General features: G+C 40.2%; 1 protein-coding gene across 3 annotated transcripts in view; it reads left to right on the top strand.

Annotated features, from left to right (window-relative positions):
• LOC108426495 (dynamin binding protein) overlaps positions 1–25,785 on the top strand; it is a 59,319-nt gene extending 33,534 nt beyond the window's left edge. For 2 of the 3 annotated variants that reach the window (XM_017696027.2, XM_017696028.2), the window contains exons 5-17: positions 15,897–16,093; positions 17,521–17,620; positions 17,761–17,908; positions 19,788–19,805; positions 20,628–20,827; positions 20,956–21,086; positions 21,176–21,280; positions 21,614–21,745; positions 21,989–22,321; positions 22,771–22,950; positions 23,202–23,400; positions 23,513–24,174; positions 24,543–25,785. In XM_017696027.2, the coding sequence (XP_017551516.1) occupies positions 15,897–16,093; positions 17,521–17,620; positions 17,761–17,908; positions 19,788–19,805; positions 20,628–20,827; positions 20,956–21,086; positions 21,176–21,280; positions 21,614–21,745; positions 21,989–22,321; positions 22,771–22,950; positions 23,202–23,400; positions 23,513–24,174; positions 24,543–24,728 (2,591 nt within the window). In that variant the 3' untranslated portion in view covers positions 24,729–25,785. Of the gene's footprint in view, positions 1–1,121; positions 3,007–15,896; positions 16,094–17,520; positions 17,621–17,760; positions 17,909–19,787; positions 19,806–20,627; positions 20,828–20,955; positions 21,087–21,175; positions 21,281–21,613; positions 21,746–21,988; positions 22,322–22,770; positions 22,951–23,201; positions 23,401–23,512; positions 24,175–24,542 lie in introns of those variants that run through there. The other variant, XM_017696029.2, reaches the window with a different exon arrangement.
• Positions 25,786–25,986: the final 201 nt, after the last annotated feature.

Genomic DNA, 25,986 nt, shown 5'->3' with positions numbered 1-25,986 from the left:
CTATTATTCTGATTTCTGTTTTGAGTGCAGCTATTAACTTGTTTCTAAGGAACTGCTTGTTTGTAAGGAAAAGAACAGGATATTTGTTGCTTATAAAAGAGTGCTTATTTCACTAGTTTCGGGGGTGGGGGGGGGTATGCATGCATATGTAAATTAAATGATGCTCTACCCACCATTACACAACAGGAATGTTGCACGTGTAAAACGTATGCGTACTCGGTTTCTGTGATATTTGCTGTAATGTGAGGAAAAAGTGCTTAAAATTAGAAGTAGAGAACTTGTATGCATATTTATTATAGTTGCGCATTGCTAATGCTTATGCTTATACTGCCCAAAACATTTTTTTGTTTTGTTACTGGTTGAGTAAAACCAAAGCTTTGAAATTGTGTCCCTCATAATTGCTCCTTTTATTGGTTTGAAAGCGCTGGATATACTATACTAGAATGCATGAATAGCTGTTTTTTTTCTCACACTAAAACATGCCACAGCCTCAGAGATGAGAGACAGCCCTCAACAATAGCTCATTGTGGAGGGTGCAGGCACTTTCCACCACACAGAGGTCTCTGGAATAATCGGCTTGCATCCAACTTTCCCAGGTCATTCCACTGAAACTTGAAAGCAGTTTTTTATTAGATCATGGGAATGTTTTTTTTCTCTGAATGTGGGTCGCATAAGTGTTCATATGCTGTTTACACATCAGAGAGCAGCTTCTGAAAGTTATGCTAATCAGGCTGGAACTGAACAGAATGGTATCCTGTTTGAGAGGAATAGAGTTTGCAAAGCAGAGGAGTAACAATTGCTTTCTCCCAAAAAGCAGAAAGTTGAAGAGGATTTGTTGACAGCGGTAAGTTTGAAAATTCTCCAGAAAGTTTCTAAAGTAAGCCTGCCTCCTCTGTAGAGATGTTTCTGTGAAGACCAGCCTCTGTTTTTCTGCAAACAGAGACTCTAGCCAATCACAGCCATCTTGTAATCCACCACTCATGTGACTTTGCTCAGTAATTATCCTGAGTTCCTCCCTCCTTCCTCCCTCCCCTCTGCTCTACCTTCTTCCTATTGGCTGGGTGGGCGGAGGGTGTGAGGGATTGAGTTTCTCACTGCTTAACTCAGACAGTCCTGCTCTAGCAGCTGACGGAGAAGCAGAGTTGGGGAAAAAGAGAGAGTTTGAAAGAGCGAGACCATGTCTGACAGGTGGATTCCTGCACACAAAGGTGTGATCAGCCGACGCTGGAGGAGCTAAAGCAGCTATTAACGGTGAAAGGGTCATCCTTACAGGCAAAATGAAGGGGCAGGTGGCACTGGAACATCCCATGGTGTTTACCCCAGTGCCCTGGGACTTCTGCAGGGCTCCTCCTCAAAGAGGGAAGAGTGTGGAAGAGCTGGTGAGTGACAACTTGGAGAGGGAGAGGTACATCCAAATGATGCACTTCCAGCAACAGCAGCACCTGCAGCAACAGCAACAGCAGCAGCAGATCATATGCCCGCAAGACTTCAGGCCTGCACCAGGCCATTTAGAAAACCAGGCCTACATCAGGCAGGCCAGTGGCATGCGTCAGCCCAGCTGGGAATATGAGGACTGGGACAGGATCCCATACAGAGAAAGCTTTCCACAGCAGAGGAATCCATACTACTACCACACACCTGAGACTGTGTTTCAAGATCCCAGGAGGTCACAGGAGTGGGCTGCTAACCACTGCTTTTATGTCCCTAAAGAAGATGTGAACTATGCTCAGCCTAGAGAGGACAGAGACTATGTGCAGAGCCCACAGACTAAGGGGAGTGCTGACCACATGGATCGAGACAGGTACGACTACTGGGATGATTATGAATATTATGACGAGAGGGAACGTTACAGCAGGCGAGATCGGTATGCCTACACCTACGAGCGGGACAAGCGAGATTCCTATGACCGTGAGAGAGACAATTACAGAGAGCAGGATCATTATGATGACAGAGGCCGTGATTATTATTACCAGAAAGAACTGGACACACATGACCATCGTGGCCAGAAAGAAAGCAAACAACGGGATTACTATGACACTAGACAAAGACACAGACATAGAGAACGAGACTACCATGAACACAGGAAAGAGTTCTCTGATCACAGAGAATCAGATCGATGTGATCGTAGAGAGAAGGACCAATATAACTACAGGAAGGGGGACCGGTATAATGAGAGAGAGGGTGAGCTAGGCCATAGGAAGGCAGATCGCTTTGCTTATAGAGAGAAAGATACTAATGATCGAAGACAAAATGACTATTATGAGCGAAAGAAAGGAGACCGCTATAAAGCTAGGGAGAAAGACATTGATGACCGTAGAAAAGACCATGAGTACAGAGGAAACCCAGACACTGAGGACCCTGAAAACGGCCGCTATGAAAATTATCGGGGTGATCTTAAGGTTAAGGACTTTTGTGATTCTAGCAGAGGTAACCACTACAAGCTCAAGGAGAAGGTCCAGTATGATTGCAGAGGAAAGGGCCACCTAGAACAGGATCCTAGTGAGCGAAGGGAAAAACACCGGCCAAGAGATGCTGACCAATATGACTATAGGGAGAAAGACAGCAGGGACTATAGGCTAGATGACCGCTATGACAGTGGAGTAAAAGACTGTTTTGAAGACAGGGAAGAGGGGGATGATCAGTATGACCAGAAAAGTAAGGAGCGCTACAAAGAAGTAAGGTCTGCTTCCATAGACCATAAACAAGAGGGTTACAACAGCGACTACAGCAGTTGGAAACACAGCAAGGAATGGGAAGAGGATGTTTACCATACGCAAACAGTCAGAGAGAGAAGGAGCTATGAAGATCCTGTCACTCTCAACAACTTTGATCACGAGGACAGCAAAAACATTTGTCCAGGTTCAGGAAGACTAGATCCGGAACACCAAGGCCGTAACCGGAAAGCACTTTACATGGGCTCACTGGACAGAAACAGTTTCTACAGGAGAACGGCACCTAGCTCACTAAGGAAGTCTGAGTTTGCCACCAACAGGAAACAGAAGCAAGGTAAAACAGCACAGACAGTCCCACAACACCTTAGTCAGAGGTCGAAACAGGGCCAGAAAACAGCTTTAGGGCACAGCGGATATCCAGAGAGGTCATAGAATAAAATGAAAAGTTAAGTAACTGTCTGTGTGGGCCTGCCAAAGCTATGTGTCAGAGTCCACATGGACCTCGCCTTCCTTTACAGCCAGACTGACCTTCGGTGTCATGGTACCTGGTACAGTACCTAATCAATTCAGGAAATGCCAGAAGTGCTGATGATGCTGTCACCAGCATACTTGTGTTTGTAAGACTAGGCTGTCTGGCTTCTTGAATGGCGCTGAGAGAGTTTCGCTGATTCTATTAGAAAGGTGATCTTTAAGGGACGCAGGGTGGGGAAACTAGTCATGCAGGTTTTTTTTTCACTTTAGAGTGTTGCACTCTATCTCTTTCATTCTCTCTCTCTGTCTCTCTCTCTCTCGCTCTCTCATGTTTTTCTCTCTCTGTCATATTTTTTTTCCTCAGTATTTACTTTCCTGGAAGTGACTGTGTCTAAGTCACACGCCAGAAACCTGCTTGAGAAAAGTTCATGTGCACATTGAACAAACCTAGGCTTGTTTGGTCTTGCAGTAACAAATGCCTCTGCATTAAATTCTTGATAGTATGTTATCTTGACACTCCTATGTCTTAAAAATGGAAAGTCAGGTTCTGTGGAATATTTTTGAAACGGTGATCAAAACGGATGTTATATCTTGAAAATAACCTGATTTACTGTTTTACTTTTTCACCACTAACTTAAGGTATTGACTAGTCTATTGTTGCACTGAGAATGTAACCAAAACATCCTGTAGTCCCTTTTCTGCTGTTGACCCCTCAGAGCACTTAGCTTTGTGGGTATGCTGTTTGTGATCTTAGCTTTGTGGGTATGCTGTTTGTGATCATTGTCTGTAGTGTAGTGTAATGATAAATGGTTCCTTAAAGTACAAGTCTGGCCAAAACACTGATTTACTAAGGATTCACCAGTATGAGTCCATGTTATATCAGATAATATCATATACTTCATGTAATATCAGATATTTTTCAAGTACATTTTTGAAAGTGCTGATACACAAACATGAAATGTAAAACTTGATCCTATATGCAACCAGATTTTTTGTATAATGCAGTAAAATAAATAAAATTCACCACAACATCCCAGCTAAATGTTCTGTGCAATAGTTAATCAAAAACTGATTTGAAATATTGGTCAGATTGGTACAAATACAGATCTGATTCCAATGTTATCGTGCATCCCTAATATTTATGCAGCTTTCCCCTTGCCCCAGAGGTAGTTGATCTGTTGAGACTTGTTGGGTATTTGCATTTTAGTTTTGCACTGATGCTACGAGGTAATGTAGCTAACAAGAAATGAAAGCTTATAACCATTTGTTAGCATTGTGTAATTTGCCTAAAGCATTCCATGTAATCTCTCTTGATTGTATGGTTTCTGACACTGATATCCATAAAATGGACAAAAGTGCAGACAAAATTCAGTGGCTACCACTGTTTATAACTATATGATAAAATTTTGTTTCTTTTTGCAGTGTGAAGAAACCACATACTTCTACTATTTGAGACTGTTAAATTACTTGGTGCAGTTTTTGAGGCACATGTTTTTAGCATGTGTTTTAAGCTAAATTACCTCCAGTGCAAAATAGTGCAGAATTAGAGAAGCAAACCTCAAAACCAAAAACCTGCCTTTGCTGGGCAGCTGTATTTGTGCAAAGGGAAACATTGTGTAAATGTAATATTTTTGTATAAACCTTTGCTTTAAAGATTCTTGTATTGTGTGCAACATAGAGCAGGTGGCCAAGGGAGTCCACGATAATCCTCTGTAGTGCAAGGCTGCAGTCATCACCCGCTGGGGGATGGTAGAGGCAAGAAAGCCTTAAGGAGAGGTGCTGTCTGGGGCTGGGATGTGCCTGGCACCAGAGACCCTCCTCCACAACAAGCATATCCTTACTGCTGGGAGTATGGGGGACTGCAGAGAGGATCAGACTGACCCAACTTGACTCATAGTCTGAGGTCAGCTCTTTTGGGCTTTGGGGAGTTTCACCAACCCCCCAGACTGCAATTTGTTCTCAGTTATAAAGAAGAAATGGAGTTGCTTCTCCACTACATAGTAATGCAATCAGTAGGTCTTAAGCTTTAAGAATTTATTTTCTCTTTGAAATGGTTGCCGGTCAGCTTTAAGGGTATTGTGCGGGTGGCTGTATGACTTAAAGATCTAATTGGCTTACTTAGAAACTGATCTAACATCTAAAATTGGGTTATAACTTTGACAGTGCGGTTAGCTAATAAAAACAGTCAAGTTTACTGGGTGCATCAGAGCTCTTTGATGGTAAACTTGGCCAGCTGGCATAATTAACGGTGAATTTTGTGTGTGTTTCTGCCGAGACGCCTGTTGCTGGCCTTAGTAATCCATGTGCAGCTGCCTTTGCGGGTGGGCTGGAGAGGGATTAGACGGAAACCTTCAGGCAACATTTAGACAGCCTTCAAGTAACTTTACGTGAAGGCCAGCCTGCTAGACAAAAGCCTCAAGTCACGAGCCAAGAAGGGAATTAGCTAGTTAATATAGGTCAGCTATTCTGAAAACAAACACTTGCACAGACCTTAACAGCCACCATTACAGGCCATCTCTGTAAAACCCTTGACCCTCACACTGACTGTAGATTTCATGCATTTTTGAGCATGACCAATTTTGAGCTTATCGGCCCACTTGTTGAAATGACTTTATGGTTATATTGCCATATCAAAGTTTTTTTTTTTAACAAACTGAAGCCCTTTGCTTTCAGCTGATCTCTGATATACAGATGTGAACAGGTTTGAAATGTGAGCAAAATGCAGTCATGCATACGGCTTTAATTCCTGCTCTGAAGAGCGCTGATTACTGTGGCCAGTTATCAGCAGGCAGACAGGCTGCCCAGCTTAGTGCTGATGTGCCGCAGCAGCAGGCTAAGGATCCATGCCACTGGGAAATTCTCCTTTCTGTTTCGTTGTGGAGCACAACCTTTCAATGGAGCTGTATATTACTCTTCTCTTTTGTGCTTGGACATCGTGCTTTGTCCCGTCGGGGCCCTAGATGAAGGGGCCGGGGCTGTTAGTGTGCATGTAATTACAGCATATCTCTGTAATGCTAATCTGGCCCTATTCAGGAGATTACATACGCTCAAATGACTTACACTGCACAAACACATGCATTTTAAACGTGATTGTAGCATTATCAGGGTGGGAAAGAGGTGGTTCTGTAAGCTATATCTCACAGGTATGGAACAAAAGAGTGGTGCACTGTGATTGATATATAGTGTGTCAGATTGTGAATGGATTTGTGTTTTTGCCTTGAAGGGATTTCAGAATGTTCCCTGGGATGGGAGCCAGTGTTTTTGTGGCTGTAATTCTGGATCAAGTTGTCACTTCGTTCTGTAGCTCACAGTTCAACACTATTCTTATTATTCAGTTCATTCAACTCCTATTATAAATATTTGGTAATTACTCTAAAACACATACTTATGTAAGTTCTGTAGGTATGAGAATCAGGGACTGAAGTAATGATCCACATATGGGTCCTTTAGAGTTTAAGCTGTTAATCATAAATGAATTAAAATAGCAGTTTAAGCTTCTGCAATTTAACGGTGAATGCACTGCACTTCAGTTACTAATTTCAGTGTTGCAGGATTACATGTAGTGTCACTTAGTGTGAACTTTCATGTTTGTGCTTTGAGCACATTAATCAGTCTCATACAGTTGTGTAATGCAACAAATCACACTCATTCTTCTCACACTGTTATGTTTACTGCACTGTACTTCTTGATATGCACTTATCAGAGGTTAAAGCAACTCAACCTGTCAACCGTAAACAGCCAAACCAGTGAGAACCTTTTAAATAATAAATGCGCAGTTGCTACCTTCATGATCACTGAGGCAATCAAGAGATACAGAGATTAGACATCAGTTTCCATAAGACTTCTTCCCTTCTTGCAAAACGGGGTTAAAGGCCTTCACTGACATTAACACAGAACAGCAGAAGTAAGTAAGTGGGGGAAAAAAAGCTGCCAGTCTTCATATGTGATCACGATGATCAAAGGTTGGTCAACATGGTTAACATTTAATGAGCACTCTTTTGCATATTAAGTTTGAAACCGTGTAACTTTTTCTGTGTCACAAAACACAAGATTTCAAGTGAATGTGGAGTGGCTTAAGGAATGCTCTTGCACACGTTTGGCTCGGGTGTGTTACAGTGTGGGTTCTTCTGCTCACAGAAATATTTGATAAGAAGCCTGACTAAAACTAAAGGGAGAGGAGGAATGTGACCCCACAGCCTTTTGAACAATAGAATATAGACCTGTGTTTGACATGCCAGAAAGCAGTATCTGTTGAGAAAATGTCTGCGGTAGAGCATTTTAAGTAACAGGACATGATTCTGCTTTCAAATTTTGAAAACACATGGCTTATAAAAACAAAATGTAGTAGTATAATTTAAAAAAATAGAATTTGTACAGGTGTATATAGAAATCTGAACAACTCCGGTCAAAAAACATTTTGTTGAGTTTCTAAGTGAAAATAAATTATTAATGTCCATTGACAGGCAACAAATGTAAACATGGTATTTTTCAGCAAATGTCAGTGCAGAATTTCTATGTATTTGCTTTAACATATTGCTAAAAAATAAAATGGACTATAGAATGTGTAGTTTTTTATTTTTTCCAATTTGTTAAATTCTGCAAATAAACAGTAACTGTACATTAAACAGTGTTCTCTCTAGAGGATGTGTACTTGTTATCACTTAGAAAATCAACAAAATGTCATGTGACCAAGGGTGCCCAAACTTGCATACAGCCACACAGGACTGTATAGTACTTCTATAACTATTTATAATACTTTGACTTTTACACGATATTCCTGCAGAACTGTTTTGTTAAACAGAGGAGGAGGGGTTCCCCATTTGAGTCTTGGCCTCTCTCAATGTTTCTTCCTCTTACTGTGCTTGGCTGGCTCACTTGGGGCTTGGCTTTGGATTTCTGTAAAGCTGCTGTGTGACAGTGCTTGTTGTAAATAAGTGCCATACAAATATGTTTGAAAGTGAGTTACTGGGATCTATCATACTTGTATAGAGTTTAATAGTAAACTCTAGTAACTGTCCCATTTAGGAATGCTATGGAAATCCTTGTTGTATTATAATAATGCTTTTTCAAAAGTGATTTAATTTAAAGTGACGTAAACATTTTATTCCCATGAATTGGTAACACAATGTTTTTGATATGTATGATACATGTATTTTGAAGCAACAGATTTACATTTGTGCAAATGTTCTTTTTGACGTTTTTATAGTGATGTAATGTTTATCTCAGGCTTAATGCGACGTAATGCTTTAAAGCTGTCTGGGCTGGACATTTGTTTATTGCTTTTTGCCACTGGAGCTGTTAAGTGCGCGTAATCTCAGTTTCACACACACCCACATGCACGCACGCACACATAGTACACAGCCATAGTTTGTGGCTTGTACACAGCCTTCTTCCTTCTGTGTAAAAGCTGCTCCCCCACTCATTTTCAGTCTTGGCAAAATACAAGAGGTCCACTAGCACATGTATCCATGGCAACTGGGCATTCTTGTGTGAACTTTGTGCTGAGCACACAGCGCTGATAGTGTGTGACCTTAGACTGCAGGGTGATACTCAAATAGCTGAGAGGGCAGACCAAGAGTGGCAGCTAATAAACCACACCAGTTTCAATATGCAACAAAACAAGTACCCACATACTCATGTGACTACTTTTAAGTTCTTTAACTTTATTGGCCAGACAGTGTTTACAAGTTTACATCCATGAAACTGAGTGTTGACTTTGTATTCCTGACTTGATGGGAAACCAGAGAAAAGTAAGGTTAGTTAGAATTTTAGGATCAACAAAATGGTCCTGACAAGCTGAAGTGCTTTTACAAAATCTGCATGTATCATTTTTGAAAAACTAACATGGATGAAAACAGTTTTTGTGGCTACTGAAGATAAAACTTTAGGTTTAGGCTTAGAACATTCTTACTAGCTACATATCCAAAAGTCTTGGTCAGCCAAGGAAGTTGTTTAAAACTGTTTATTAAGTGAGGTTTTAGCAGTAAAAACAGTCTGTAATACTAGTATAAATACAGCTAAATGTCAGCACAGTAGAATGTAACCACATTTTGTTGAGGTTCACCAGGCCATGGCACTTTTAAAGAAAAGTTATTAATGTATTCATGAGTTCCTGTTTGCTTTTTACACTAATTGCATTGATGTATTTTATTCATGTGGAAATGAATCAAGTCAGTCAGTGTGCTGCTTTCTTTCTGTAGATACATCTGAAGAGTGAATGGTCTAGCTTCAGTCCAGAGCCCAAGGAAATAGATCCTTCACCTGCTTTTAGAAACACCTGAACAAAAGGCTGAGTGAGCACTGAGACATAGAGGGGCCTCCGTACTGAGAGGTCCTTAAGATCCTGATGGAATTTGGAGTAAAAATGGGGTGGGGCCTTATAAGGGATGGGTCACTCTGAAATCATGGTCTGGAGTTGATGTGATGCGTATGAGTCTGTGAGAGTGTAAGCGTGGAGACTCCAGCTCCAGACTTTTGTGTGTGCGCACGCAGCAGAGGCTGTGCTCACTGGGTTGTGTGTAATAGTCGTGGGTTCCCATGCATTCACATGGTAATACAGGTTCAGAATGGAGCTTGTGTCCCACAGAAAGAGCTCTTCATGATGACACAGTGAGAGAGAGAGCAAGTCCTCTCAGCTTCAGGAGAATGCACTGCCCGTGACCTCGCCACCTAGGGGTGTTTGTGAGTGTGTATGGCCTCTACGAGGACAAGTGTGTGTTCACATGGTAACTACAGGTGGGTGAAACCAAAGAGGATCAGTCAATTCATGTTATTAGGGTCTTAATTTCAAGGATGGGCAAAGACTCTTTCTTCAACATATTGACATATTTATGACCTTGCTAAGTGCATTTTGGTAATTTTGTGCATGTCTTTTTGCATACCTTGCATAGTGAATCGGAGGGCTGGGGTGGATTGTTTGTCGAAATAGTCTGTGTAAAAGAGGTAGCACAAGGTGGGGTGTTGCAAGTAGAACATCTACACCCATCGTTTGATAATTTGATGATTAAACTAGCTGAAAGCAAAAATGTGAGCTTTGAGTGGGATTAGTTCTGCCCTTACCTGATGTATTAAGTCATTAATTAAGTAATTACTTAATTTATGTAAACCTCACAATATTCAAACCCAATGCTCCATAGTTTGGCTGTACAATTTGAGGAAATATCTAATTATGATAACTTGACCGATGTTTTGATGGAATACTGTGGGATAGTGTACTGTATGCACAGCTAATTTACTGTGGCTTTATAACGGAATACGTTATTTCTAGAAGAATGAAGCAAATATTAGTAGTTGCATTTGCCTTTTGGATGTACCCTCATAACTTTGTGACATGTAGCAGAGATTGAGATTGGTTGTTGAGCATGGCCTCAGGACCCCTTAAATTCTTAGTAATGTTTGCCTCACTGCACAACTTTTGCACATGTTCATAGGGTTACCGGCTAATTTTAAAGTTACGAACCGATCTTTGTTTGAGAATCTGCTTGGTTTTGATTGTGGTGTGAGCGCAGGGTTTCCGTTATTGGAAGTGCTTTGTTTCTTCTTGATGTACTATGGTCTCATGTTTGATCAGTCATGAAAATCCCATCAAAACAAGCACTTGTAAAGTATTGCATTGGATGTACAATTATTCATCCTGAGTCATGTGTGTATCTCTCCCTGGTTAAATTATCCCCAGTTAAACTACATGTTTTGTTGATCTTCTAAGTAACAATAAGTTAGAATATCTTTTACAGTGAACAAACTTGAATATGGTGTTTTTCTGCTAATTTTAGGGCACAATTTCTGATTATCTGACATTTAATATATTTGAAAATAAAATACAACATAAAATGCACCTTAACTTTTGCACAGGCAACAGTTTATGTTTTCATTTCTTCCCAATAGTTTAAATTCAGCAAATAAACAGTAATTGTGCTTTAAAATGTGTAGACGTGTGTTCTTATTGGAGCATGTGTACCCAACCCCCATCCCCCCCCCCCCACACACACACACACACACACACTTAGCTCAACAAAACCTGTCATTTGACCAGGGGTGCCCAAACTTTTGCATACAGCTGTAATCTTGGTTAACTTAGTAAACTCATCTGCTAACTTGGTAAACTCATGTTTGTTGAATCTGGCTTGACATGCCCTGAATAAAAGTGAGTGAATGTTTTTTTTTTCTCCTCCCCAGTGAGAATGGTAATCATCCTTAAAGAATACACAACACATGAAATCCATGCATGGTATGTCATGCCTTTCCTTTGGTATCTGATCTTTTATGGTCAGGCATAATGATTTATAACCAGTGACCACACTACTGGACTTTGTTAACAAGGTCAAACTTTTGACCAGGACAGGCTCTGTAGTACCACCCCTGGGTGTGCGCTTTGTGCCCCAGTAGGGCACTATGTGGGCTGCATGGAGGAGGCTGGCAAGGCCAGCATTGTGAAAGGGGACCAAACACAATGCCACAAGCAATTACTTCCACTGCACGTCAGGCAGGGAGAGAGAGGCTTTTGTGTGTCTGTCTGGGATTATCCACTCAACCATTCACCAGGCCATGGCACACATACGTTACTGTAAGAGCCCTGGCACACATTCTGTAGGTCTTCATAGTACTCATGCATAGTCCTCTCACACAAGAAAGCATTCATATACACATAATCCCTTTCCTTTTTTATTATTTAATTTTCCCTTCTTTCTCTCTTGTGGATCTCATGTTAAATCAAAGAATGCTTGAAAATAAAGTTGCCAAAGGGATTCTCTGGAGCAGTGCAGTAGATGAGACATTTTGTGTAATATTTTTTGTGAGGTAGCTTTTAGCTTTGGACATCCAGTTCCTACCACCACTGTTAACAAACCACTTAGAATGACTTTGTTTACATTTTAACAATTTAATCCTGCAGAAAAATAGGTTAAATGGGTAGAATTCCCCTTTATTGTGAAGAATCTTTTAAAGTGTAAAAAACGTCCACATAATCTAAAGGTTCTAAACCAATTGAAGGTTATTTCTAGAGCTGTCTAAGCAAAGTATCATTTTGGAACTTTTATTTTTAAGGGTGTGCACACTTTTATAGATGGTCTGTTGATGCTTTATGATCTATAAAATCTTTCTTATTGCCATGAAATTTAGTTCAACATTGTCTGCCTGGATTATAGTGTTTAAGTAGTTGCGTTGCACATGGGAGTTTTTAGTGACTCAAGCTTCCGGTTTCTGAACATCCTTGTACAGCTCATTCATTTCATTGTTGTTGATTGATAAAGCAGGTTGAATGGCTGGTTCCAGCATGCATTTTTATGGTGACTGAGTCACAACTAGGAGTGAATGGCCTGTGTGCTGGTGTTTTTGTCAGATAGAAATGTATTGTCTGTCTGGGTTTTTGCTTGAGACATTTTTAAAGTAAAGTGAACTTCAGTTTGGTGAATTAATTGATGTAGAGATACTGAAGATTTTTTGACAATGATTAGTTTTTGCCTTTTAGTTATGATTAGGTATTACCTTCTGGCAAAAGTAGGTCAGGACAGATTGTATTGTATAGTGAGTGTGTTTATGTGTGTATATATGATACAGAGAGAGATTTTGCTTGTTTAGGAATTTTGTGTGAAGTGGGTCACTTAGCACATGGATAGGTCAAGCGATATATTCCTGGTGTCTGTCCTTGAACATAATAGATGACAGTTTGCTAATATAGATTCACTATAGTTTCTACTGTTGTTAGGTTTAAAGAGAATGCAAACAGTGCCTTATTGCAGACTGCCTTATCATGATGTAAAGTTTTCTGTTCGGTACGGGTGGTTCAGCCACTCTTGCCATTTGAATATTTGCAACCTTTAACACAGGGGTGTCCAGGCTTACATGCAAAGGGCTGGTGTGGCTGCAGGTTTTCACTCGAAACAAGCTATAGTACACTAGATTATTCTTGTTTAAACAGTTGTCTTCAAACATTTCATCAGGTGACCTCCTGCTTTGCTGGAGTTGTAGAAGCTAACGTTTTGAGTTTTATGTCTTGTTGGAATCTTTTGTTTGGCTGGTTGAGCTGTAATTGAATGTCCTGCAAACCCAGACATACACCACACAGTTTAAGAAACCTTATTCTTTTGTGACACACACTGTTCACTTGAGTAGACCATCATGTACAGACAAAGCCTATGATTTATATATTCACACGGTACAAAAATCCCTAGTCCATGCTAAGTGAAACACAGCCTCTACAGACAGCTCTGTCTACGGACAATAATCTGTAAAGCTGTTTCATTCAAAATAATACACTGCTCTCCCGAGTACTGAGAAAGCACAGTATTACAGCAGCTTTGCTAACTTGTGCAATGAAAGTACTGTGTAATGAAACTAAAACTAAGCGGTGATGTACACAGTAGGACTTTCATAAAAATCTATGTATTTACGTTTATACCCGGCAATTGTAATCAGCCAAACAGAGTAAAAAGTCAGTACATTTGGACTCCAGATCCACAAGTGCCACCTTTTTCACCTCTGTTTTGTGAGCCCACATGTCTCCAACCATACTGAGGAAGTGTAGGTAGTGTGTTTAAAGTGACTGCTGGCTTTGTGTCCACCTACCACAGTATCAGCAACACTTCACTGTACAGCAGCCCTTCATTCACTGCCAATTGAAGTTGTTTGTTCTTTGGCACAGCAGTGTACACTCAGCTTAGATCAAATGGTATCAGATGTTACAGATGTTACCAGATGTTGATAACTCCATCGATGTATGAGTACAAATAAATGAGAATAGTACTGGGCAGATGCTTGATACCAGTATTGTTATCAGTGCATCCCTAACTATATTACCAGACTATAATAAAGTAATTAAAAAACACACTAATTTTATCAGACCTGACAATACATGCATGCATGCAGCGTCCTGAGTTCATCCTTCTGTGGCACTCATCATGAACAAAAGTGTTTTATTGGTTTTCCCTGAGATTGTCTAAGCATGTCACATATTCAGCCGAAAGTGTCTTTATCCCCTGTGATCCCACAGTTGTCACGGTATCGTGTGATTAGGATAGTCCTACCTAGGGGGTGGAATTTTATACAACTAAATTGTGGAGAAAATTGGGAAATTTAAGTTTGTTCTCATACCCCTGTGGAAGTGCTAGTAAGCACGTCTCTAAATGAATTAAGTGCAATTTGGTTCAAAAACTAATATCATACTGCTCTTTGAATGACGCAGCAACATGAAGTATTTATTTTAGCATGATGTCACTGCAAGTCACCACATTAGATCTAACACACCCCGAATAGTCTCAGAGTTTACAACACACACCTGTTGCTTTTCTCGTAGAGCAGGTATTGATAATTCCAGTCGTGGAAGTAGACGCACCCCTGCAAAGTTTACTGTTTGCCCAAAACACACTTATTTCAACTCAGCTGGTGTGGGTGGAATTAAAGCAGTAAAATGTACACTGCTGTAGTCTCAGACCGTCACTAGTGATTATACAAGAAATCAGTTATTTGCTTTGGCAAAACAATAAAAATGGGGCCAACTGAACAGTATGAAAAGCCATTTTTTGCTATACTTGAAAAGCTTTATTGGAAAAAATGCATAACACCATGTGACAAGAAGTACATACAAATAGGACCATGCCATTACCACTATGAATACTGAAAACTATTTCACACCAGTCCACTGAAAAGTCAGTTTTAGTCTATGAATTTTAAGGATGCACCAAACAAAAATCCTTGGCCAAAACTGAAAATCAGGACACACTTGGTGAAAAAAAACTAAATGAAAAAGGTTGATAAATAAAAACATTTAATATAAAAGTAAACTGACAGTATACTAACAGTTAACTAACAAATAAACATACTAAGAGTTTCACAAAATCAAACGTCCTCCTTAACATAGAACAGTTGGTCATGCTGGTGGGGACTTTGTTTTCCCCTTCTGTTTTAATGTGAATTTGCTGTCTTCAGACCTGTAGGGGTGTAGGTCATGTCTGTGCTGATCAGCAAAAAACAGTGCTTTTAATCAGTTTATCATTTTGATATTTTTATTACATTTACAATCATGTGTAATATTTTTTGTAGGCCTGTGTAATTTTTGATTGTTATTTTTTTAGCCAAAACGGTCATGTGTTTTTTCTTTTTAGGAGGCCAAATTTATTTTTAAATTGAGTTATCAATTAAAGAGCCCTGCAGTTTGCAGCTGTATTTGCACATCTCTACTGAAAAATGTATATGTGAAGAGTAAATGATTCACAGCCAAAAGTCCTCATTATCTGTAATAGTAGGAAACTTTGCTTCTGGCTCTTGCAGCCTAATCTAGAGCAACCCAAGCCCTAAAAAAGCCCATGTCTCAGTGGATGCTATGGCAGCTCTTTGTGTTCCCACAAAGGCCTCTTTTAGTCTCCATTGTGGGGATCCACTGGTGCATGAGAGCGGCCTTGTCCCCTCCAATCCCACCATCTTACTCAACCCGACCTCAAAGCAGAGAGAGAAAAGATCAGAGAGCAGTCAGACTTCTCCCTGCAGCGTGACATCCTCTGGACAGTCAGCGGCGACATGCTGTGTAAACTGACACTTTTTTCTTTCCCTTTCCCAATGCAACACTGATCATTGTCTAGTACTCTTTTATGCCTATTTTACATAGTGACTATCAATTCAATGACTAATCACGTGACCATATAACTTCAGTACTGGCAGTTGACCTGCGTACTGACTACAAGCCCAAGCACTTCACCAAGGTGCAGATAGGTAATATCTTAGATTTAATTGCTAATTTATTTACTTTCTGTATTCATTTAGAGATGACGCTGCTTTCAGCCCAGCCTAAATCTCTAGAGTCAGCCCCAGCTTCAGCAGCCTCCACAGAAGACCCTGAGCAGAGAATGCTTGAGAAAAGGTCAAAGGTCAAAGAGGAGCTTCTGCAGACTGAGGCAGACTACATAAAAGACTTGCAGATGTGTAAGGAAGAGATCATTGAACCCTTAAAGGAAAAGCAGGTGAGTACAGAAGAAGCAATATAGTGCTGCTATAAGTGTTGTCACATATACAGTACTGTACAAAAGTTTTAGGCATCTAAAAACATTATTTAAAGCCACGCAGCATGATAATTTTCCAAAATCTCTTTATCCGTTTTAGTCAAACAGGCTGTTTTTGTGTTACTGTACCTTTAAGGCATATATATATATGCCTTATATATATATATATATACACACACACACACACACACACACACACACACACACACACACACGCCTGTACTCACGATCTCCTGAAGATAGAGCCAACGCTTAGACCGTTGCGCTGGAATGCTTTTTGAATGAGGCACAATATAGAGCAGCTAGTCAGAACAGAGATCATATATGTGTGTGTGTGTGTATGTGTATATATATATATATATATATATATATATATATATATATATATATATATATATATATATAAAACACACACACACACACACATATGGCCCTATCTTCAGGAGATCATGAGTTCGATCCCTGGTGATGCTACAGCCGTCCATAGCCAGGAGTCCAAGAGAGCACAATTGGCCTCGCTCTCTCTTGGTGGGTAGGACGCCCCCTTCTCCCCCCATCACACAACGCGATACTAGTCAGTACAGGCGTCTGTTAGCTGACGTAGCAGATCTGGCGGTTGGCGCTTTCCTCCGAGTGCGTCTCGTGACGTTGCGTGAGCGGCAGTTCGAAAAGAAGCGGTGGTTGGTTTCACAGGTCTCAGAGGAAGCCTGTGCTAGCCCCACCCTCCTAGCGTTGGTGGCATTGTGTGATTGGGGGAGTCCCAAGTAGCGGGTGGAATTGGAAATTACTAAAATTGGGGAGAAATTTGGGTAAAAATTAAAAAAAAAAAGCATTCCAGGTGAAATCCTTCTTGTAACTTCAACGTGAATGGGTGGGGATACCCTGATCTAGACTGAACAGACACATATATGTAAATGGGTTGTTTTTCCATGACATCACAAAAGCAGCTTAGGTTTCATATATTGACTGAATGGACTGGGACTTGACCGGTATGTTTTTAAACTTTAACATTTACACACTACATCATCTTTTACTTCAAAAAAAAAGTGAAGGAAATGTGGCACAATATGGGTCCTTTACAACGTTTTCTTATTTTTAAAAAAATGTTAACGATACCTTGTGATCTAGATCTAGAAGTACACAGGATTGGCTCCAAAATTCTCTGCCATGCCTCCAACAAATCACTTTTGTATTGATGCTGTTTATGTATTAATTACTTTATATTTTCTTGTAAAAGAGCCAATTTCACCTGCTATTATAAAACCTAAAACTATGTTTGTGTCCGGTTACATGCTTCTAATGCTAGTATTGTCTAGGCATCTATAACAAAGATGTGTGTTTTTGGTTTTGGTCTTTGCTCTTAAAAGTAATATCTATACTTTATCAAGGTCCAGAATGTAGACTTTGATGGTCTTTTTGGCAACATCGACTCTGTAATTGATCTCTCAAGTCGGCTTAATGAAGCACTTCAGGACACGGACTCTATAGGTAAGAATTGCACCTTTTAAATTCCCCTCGTTATAATCATGTAGCATATCCCTTACTAATTAAGTTTCATGGTACAGCCAAATTATCATTCATCCATTTCCGAAGGCTTTTTTCAGGTTTATCTGTCTTTTATTTCCTAGGAAACGTGTTCCTGGACTTCAAGTCAGAGCTGGAGGAGGTGTATAAGGTCTATTGTCAGAATCATAATGATGCCATCTCACTGCTGGAGACCTATGAGAAAGATGAGAACATTCAGAAGCATGTGTTGGAATGCCTGGAGAACCTCAGGTTAGTAGAAAATAAAGACAAGTGTCTCTACCGCACCTGGAGACAGTCAGCTTGCTGCATGGAGTGGCACCAGAGCATGTCTGAATTGGTCTGAAACATGACAGTACTACTTACAACAGACTTGGTTGTTTTTTTTTTTTCACATTTTTGTGGTTAGTTAAACTGTGATACACTGTGTGAGATCCTGTGTGCACTGATTATTTTGTGTTAAACTGACACTGAAAATGGTCTTATTGTGGTTCAGGTCCTTTAGGTCTACTTCTGAAACCGATATAATGAATTTAGTACAAGGCAGAAGAGTCTAAATTTGTCTTGATGCAGTGATTATGATTCCTGTCAGCCTTCAGAAGGATTGTATGGTAGGACTGAGGTATCTGTGGAATTCAAGAACAGGATGTGGTCTCTCTCGCGCGCTCTCATTTTAATTGATGGTGTTTAATATCTGAGTCTTTGGTGTCTCCTGTTCATGTTATGAATTTTAATGTAATTTGTATGTCTGAGTATTTTATGAGTAAAACACAAAAGTTATGAGTAAAATACATTTGTCTTTTTGGTTTTGCTTTGCTCATTGTTTGTCATAGTGTAGTAAAGCATAACCAGAGAAGAATGTAACTCTCCTAGTTTCACCAGCCTAATGGTCTCACTGCTTCTTTCAGTCAGGCCTCGAGCTGTATTCAGTGAAGCATGTTATTATTGGATTGTTTAGTTACTTTAAACATACCTCACAAGGAGAATGGAAAATACATTCTGTAGCTCATTGTTTTCTGCACTTTGGCCTAAATGCATCCTCTCTCTTTTATCTCAGTACCATCTTTATTTTTTTTGTTTTTATTTCGGAATAGCTCTCTTTAGGCAGTGGTAGTTCTAGCCAGGCTTTTATTTGGGCAACCTACTGTAATAAGTGTGTATTATCAGTGCAAAGTGTGGCTATGGGTCCTGCTAAGGTTTTTTGCGCTGTATGAGACAGTAGAGAGCCATGTGAGAACTCTGGGCCAGAGGAAACTGACATTTCATTTTTCCCTCAGCGGGAGAGCCGTGTGGGGCCAGCAGGAGCCCAGAACAGGCTTAGTGTTTCCTTAAAGTGGGTCACTGCCACATAATGTTGCCTCAGCAACGGAGAACTTATTAACATGGCACAGCTCACTTTTCTTTTTGACTTTCGTATTTATGTTGGCCTTTTGCTTACTTTGTTCTTACCTGGTACGTCAGAAGGTCAACTCTTATTAACTCTTAAAACAAATGCAACTAATTTAAAGAAATAATCCAACATTTTGAAACCAGTCTCTATCTGCTGTATCTGTACCATAAAGACGATGACCACAAACAATGTTTTGGATGTGCTTCCATTTGCTTGCATATAGTAGAAACTGTTGGGCTGTTGCTAAATTATGTGAATAAATGTTTAAAATGGATCACTATATAAAGTGAATTTGAAACTAAAACTATTAAATTCTAATAATACAGGTCTAGCGATGTGACTGACTTGAGAAAATGTCTTACCAATGTTGTTCTTAGGAAGTTTTATCTAGCTTTCAAGCAGTGAAGCAGTACAGTTCATGAAAAAGTACAATGAAAGTATGCCGTATTCTTTATTTATTTATTTTCAGCAGCTATGTTTGTTCCAAGTCAGTAGGTTTGCTGTTCTTTTCTAAGTATGCATGAAAATTATTTTCATTGGTAAATGACTATATGCTACAGGTGTGGCAGGTAGAGATTAGGCCGGAAAATGCTGGAATATTCCTTCAAAGTCATGCTATCCTTTTATTATAGTATGAGTAGTAGTTACATGATGACAAACATAGACAGAGTTCCTTTAACCCAGCATCATCCGTTTTGAACTGTCTTTCTCTCTCTCTTTTCTCTCCCTTCCTCCTGACAGAGCGATATACCGTGGGTGGTAAGTCTAAAGCAAAGCAGCTGCATGTAAAATGCCTGACCGCATGCATGATGCTCATTAACCCTCATAACCATTCCTTCTGTTTATGTGTATGACCAATGGGAATGTCTATTTAAAGTCCTTTGTGTGTGCTGTATGTGTTTGGTTGTTATCACTCTCCCTTCTTAGGGCTGCGTTCTGACTTGACTGAAGACACCCATTTAGCTCTAAATGGCATATCTGTGCAAGGATTTGAATTTCATATATACATCGTATGTCAAGTCAGAATTTACCCCCAAGTGGAACTTTTGCTTGTTTTAATTTATTTTTTTTATCAAATGGTTTTCCTTTTTTCTGGCAACTGACATACTGCTATCTGGTGATATGATTTAAAGATATTAACCTGGTCTCTAAGCAAATAATGGTCTTAAACCATTAGGCTGTTCTGCTGCTTTGTTGCAGATTTGATCTCAGTGTGGAAGAAACAGGGATATATAGTTATTCCCAGATTGACTTGATTTATTTATAACATTATTTTTCTTCCAACATTACTATGTTACTGTAAGTTCATAAATCTAGACTGTTCATCATCTGTGAAATGGGCTTTATTCATTCCATCAATCGGAAGTGACAAAGTAATTAGATTTACCCCTTTTAGTATCTTTATTTAGCCTCATTTTTTTATATTTGTCCTTGTAACGTATAGATAGACACATGTTTTGCTGATTGATGGATGAAAAATGACACGGTCATTGTCCATTTTAAAACAATGATGAAAAGGCATGTATGTTATTTTCTTAATGACTGTACAGTCTAATGAAATCCTCTCTTTGTCTTTGTCAGGGGAAAAACAAACTACATAAATTTGGGTTCATTCCTGATAAAGCCTGTGCAGAGAGTGATGCGTTACCCCCTGCTACTAATGGAGCTGCTGAATGCTACGCCAGAGTCCCACCATGACAGGAAACAGCTGGAAGACGCTGTGCTTTCTGTTAAAGAGATCAATGGAAACATCAATGAGTATAAAAGGAGAAAGGACCTGGGTAAGTGTTTGGGACACAGCCTGAACATACACGCTCAGTTTTCTGTGTTCACTAACTTTTTTACACCTATTGTGTGTACTGTAGTTGTCGCTGATTGCTAATCACAGTGCGCCCTCTAATGTTCATAGTGGTGAAGTACCGCAAAGGTGATGAGGACAGACTCATTGACAAGATTTCCAAGCTAAGCATGCACTCCATCATCAAAAAATCAAACAGAGTGAGCAGCCATCTGAAGCACTTGACTGGAATTTCACCACAGGTATAATCATTTCATTGCCACTCTACATTTCATGCTGAGAGTTCACCTCTGGAAGTTGTGTTGTTTATAATTTCTCTCTTCTCCCCCAGATAAAGGATGAGGTATTTGATGAAGCAGAGAAGCGATTTAGACTCCAGGAGCGACTGATCAAATCCTTCATTAGGGATATTTCCCTCTACCTACAGCACATAAGGGTGCGCAGTCTTCTTCAGCTAAAACTTGTATTAATGGATAGGTCCACTACTGTAACTTTTTCAGAGGGGCAGCATTAGCTGTTCTCTTTATACAAGGTCTAATTCATATTCAAGTCATCAAATTATTAAAGTACAACAAATCTAGATCACTGGTCTCCTGGATCAGATGTATTAGAGTTAAGTAAGGAGTGGGGCAGCTCATTGGATATAGGTTGCAACTAAACTCTGCAGGTTTCTAAATTCTAGGTATTAGAAGAATGTGTCTCTCCAGGACCATGCTTGGAGACCACTGATTTAGATCTTTATCTGACTCTGGTCTGTGTTGCCCTGCAGGAGTCTGCCTCAGTGAAGGTGCTGTCAGCGATCAGTTTCTGTGACATCTACACAGAGCGGCAGCAGCAGCTGGACCCTGAACGCTTCCAGAGAGCCCATCGCTGCATCAGTGACAAGCAGTTCACTCAGTTTGTGAGTTCTGTTCACCTATACTGTCTTTTAGGCCTAAAAGGATTGTACACTATTGAAAAATGCACCATACAGAATGTGTATAATTTCTTTTGTATATAATCTATCACAAAAGCATGATGTACTTCTTTCACAGTTCATTGTTCTTTTAGAGGAAAATGTTTTATATATTTTTTATACCGTATGACTTTTATATGACTGCCTGTTGCTCTAAATGGCTCTAAATCTGTCTGTATCTCTGAGCAGAAGGAAAGGACAGAGGCTCTGGTCATCTCTCCCCTCACCCAGCTGCTCTCCATGTTTGCTGGGCCCCACAAACTGATCCAGAAGCGCTTTGACAAACTTCTTGACTATGATAACTGCAAGGAGCGAGCCGACAGGTTGAAGGACAAGCGCGTGCAGGAGGAGCTACAGATAGCGCGGAATAACTACGAGGCCCTAAATGCCCAGCTGCTAGACGAGCTGCCCAAGTTCCACCATGCCGCTGAGGAGCTGTTTACCAGCTGTGTGCGGGGTTTTGCCCAGGCCCAGAGAGACTTCATACGCCTCACACTAGGCGAGCTCACGCCACTTCTGCAGGTAAGCAGCAGGTGATGATGGAGAGAGATAAAAAGGCAAGTGTAGGGTAGAAGGCTTCAAAATGTATAAGTGGCTGTGGGAAAGATGACAGAGCAACAAAAGCAACTTATTGTGTGGCAAAAGATCAGCAAATTTGATTGTAAAGCCTGAATTTTGTCCATTTTTATAGATGATTTGACATTACATTAGAATTTGTGTTACTGTGTTTTATAGCTATGTTAATCTCATAGATCCAGAGACAAAACTAAAAGAACCTGTTAAATTTTGGTCACAACAGACAAAAACAATAAATGCAATTAGATATTTTCCACAATTCAGTCAGCCCAAAGATTGCTTTCATTTCTAATGCTTATCTGCATGCACATACTTCAAATATATATTGCCATTTTGATTCCCTCGTGAACTGGTTAGAACCATTAACCTTATTACCATACATCCTTCTGCCTTAGCTGTCTGCTATTGGTGGCCCAGATGGGAACCTGGTTTCGCTGTTTCAGGAGGAGCATGGCAGAGTGCTTCAGCTGCTACAGAGCTTCAGCTTTTTCCCTGAGAACTTGCCCACCACACGCAAGCCTTTCGACAGGAAAACTCTAGAGAAACAAACCTCTAAAAAGCATCTGCAGGGTCCTGTGAGTCTCACTCATATGAGATGATGTCTTTTCATACCAATCCATCAATTTGTTTAAAGATTTTCTGTATCTACAAATTATTGGCCTACCAACTGTCTGGATTGAGTTTTGAACTAATGTCATTTGAGATTATCTTATGTCTTTTTCTCATCTCAGTACTTACTAAGATGTTATCAGTAATTGATAAATCTGACTATTAGTAACATTTTGCCTCTAATCTCTTCTTTCCTCCCCATTCTCTGTGTGTGTAGCCAAATTTAGTACGGCAGACAGATGAGCACCGGGCAGGGCTGCTGGCCCGCTATGGCCCAGATAAACTCTTCCAGGCTGAGAGGAACTTTAATGCAGCACAAGACCTGGATGTGTCCATATCAGAGGGTGACATTGTGGGTGTTATCAAACAGCAGGACCCCATGGGCAGCCAGAATCGCTGGCTCATAGACAATGGTGGTATGTATCTTACTGAAATGGCTGAAATGCTGTTCACTTGTTTTGAAGTTGTTTTGAATAATACAGGTTTTGGCTTCTGGAAATAACTCCTGTCTTCTGTCTCTATCGACAGCCACTAAGGGCTTTGTTTACAGTTCCTTTTTAAAGCCCTACAACCCACGTAGAAGCCAGTCAGATGTCTCCATTGAGAGCCAGTCCTCCAATGAATCAGGTTATGGCGGCTCTTCACCTGTGTTCTCACGGCAGAACAGCAACAGCACACTGACCTTTAACCAGGAGACATCCACTGTCAGCTTCTCTACTACTGCACCTTCAGACCATGCAGGCCCACGCTCCACTCAGGACTCTGCCTCCTCCCGCAGGAACCCCCACAAAGATGCTCCAACGCTTAACTGTCCCACCAACAATCAGAGAGATTCCCTTGACTCATCCTACAGGAATTCTTCCAGTCACAGAGAACTGTCTGAGACATCCTGTCATAATACTGCAAATCACAAGGACTTTTCAGAGCCTTTATACCAGAATTTTACCAATGATAAAGATTCAGACTCCAGGTACACTACTCCAACCAATCACAGAGACCTCTCAGACTCTTCCGAGACAGACTCTTGCTCCTCCAATAGGAAATCCAGACATGAGCCGTCTCAGAGGTACGCAGGCTATAGCTCTCAGCAGAGGCGGAATGGGGAATGTTCAGTGCAGCAGAGGAGGCCTCAGTACCCTAATGATGAGTACATAGAGCCTGACCCTGAGCCAGATGTCGATGGTCATCAGGTATGTTTCTGCCTTTTGCCTGTATTTACACTCTGTGTACTTTAGACTTAGCATGTACTTTAAACCATGGCACAAGATTGCCATGTTTCAATCTTTTTGAATGCTTCATGTCCACAAGTCCTTCAAAGGAATGTTTTTTTCTGTTGAACTTTATCACTGTTGTGAGAACCTCCAAAATATTAATTTTATAGGAAAAAGGGGGAAACAAAACTTCATAAACTGTATGTTAATGCTACATTATTTCCAAGTAATTCTGAACCATGCTTATTGGTCCATTCCTCATGAAACATTCACACAATTTAAAACATAGCTGGCACTTTCAAATGGTGTAAACTATTTTTAAAACTTTTTTTTCTTTTTCCCCCCAGATATATTATGCTCTCTATTCATTCAGTGCACGATGTGCAAATGAGCTGAGCATCTCAGCCAACCAAAGAGTACGAATTCTGGAGTTTCAGGACATGAATGGCAACCAAGAGTGGTGGCTAGGAGAGGCAGAAGGGCGGAGGGGCTACGTTCCCTCTAACTACATCCGCAAGTCAGAGTACACCTGAGCACTGCATCCATATGAGGAGATCCAGAGAGCACGCCAACTAGCCCCTGCTCACCACAAATAAGCTCAGCTGAGGAGACAGGCTGACGAAATAACAATATAGTGCCTTTACACTCTGGGATACGAGTTGATGTGGTGATAAAGAAAATAATTCTTTTGGAACTGGTGATTGCTGCTGATGGGAAGAGAACATGACTCTCCTTGACTGGATTTATGAATTTCCTATTTTTTTTGCATTCTGGTCTGGACTGTAACCTCTGAGCTCTTATTATTCTGAGAAAGAAGTAAGATGGACTGTTTGACAGAAGGGGTTTTGTTCAACATTCTAAATACATGAATGCCTACAATCATATACAGTTGGATGGAAGCAGTCCAAGAATAGTGCTAGCACTTATCTGGTATACTAAATTAAAATAAATTTACCATGAAGTGCAACCTGTGTTGTATATGTTTGCCTGACACTGGCATGAGCAATTCATATGATGGTGTGAGACTGGATGCTTGTTTTGCTGAAGATTGAAGAAGTGTTTTGAGTGATGGTGTGCTGGAGACATCTAGCCTTGATTGTTTGGCAATCATTGTGACAGACATGCCTCTCATTCACCTGCTCCAGGTTAATCCATGTGAACATGACACAAAACCTTTGGATTTTTCACAAATTCAGAACAAATTCTATATCTACTGAACAGTATTTAAGTTTCGGAGAATCTGAATGAAATAAGGCGTAGAGGAGGCATATTTTATACAGTACAGTAATTCTGTCTTTTTCTGCCTTTTTTCCAGTTTCGGAGTGCATTGTTTCTTTTGATACGCTGACTTGTGCAAGAGTATTTAGGAGCTAGAACAATTTTGGGGTTTGACAAATAGTGAGTGACAGTTCAACCACTGGTACAAGTAAGACCCCAGAGGGCCTTCTCATGTTTCTCATATCCAGATGCTGTTTATGACTCATCCGATCATTCATCTCTCATGCTGTATATGAAAATGTATTTCTGTTCTCCAGTATCAAGTGATCTATTCATTTTTTTTATTTGAATAAAAAAATCAAGAAAAACTGAGCTCATTGTAACTGAATACCTTTGCATTATCATACCATTGCAGCTTTCCTATTGCAGCTTTTTCTATTCTATTTTCTATTTCTACAAATTCTATTGCATATTTACAGATTCTGCAAAGACTAATTTAACACTTAAGTCCATTACATCCCATCTGTGCAAAAAGTTCAGTCGTGAAATTTCCTCACTACTAAATATTCCACA

This window comes from Pygocentrus nattereri, chromosome 13 (genome assembly GCF_015220715.1).
Source record: "Pygocentrus nattereri isolate fPygNat1 chromosome 13, fPygNat1.pri, whole genome shotgun sequence".
NCBI classification, from domain to species: domain Eukaryota; kingdom Metazoa; phylum Chordata; class Actinopteri; order Characiformes; family Serrasalmidae; genus Pygocentrus; species Pygocentrus nattereri.
This window is presented reverse-complemented; position numbering and strand designations above follow the sequence as displayed.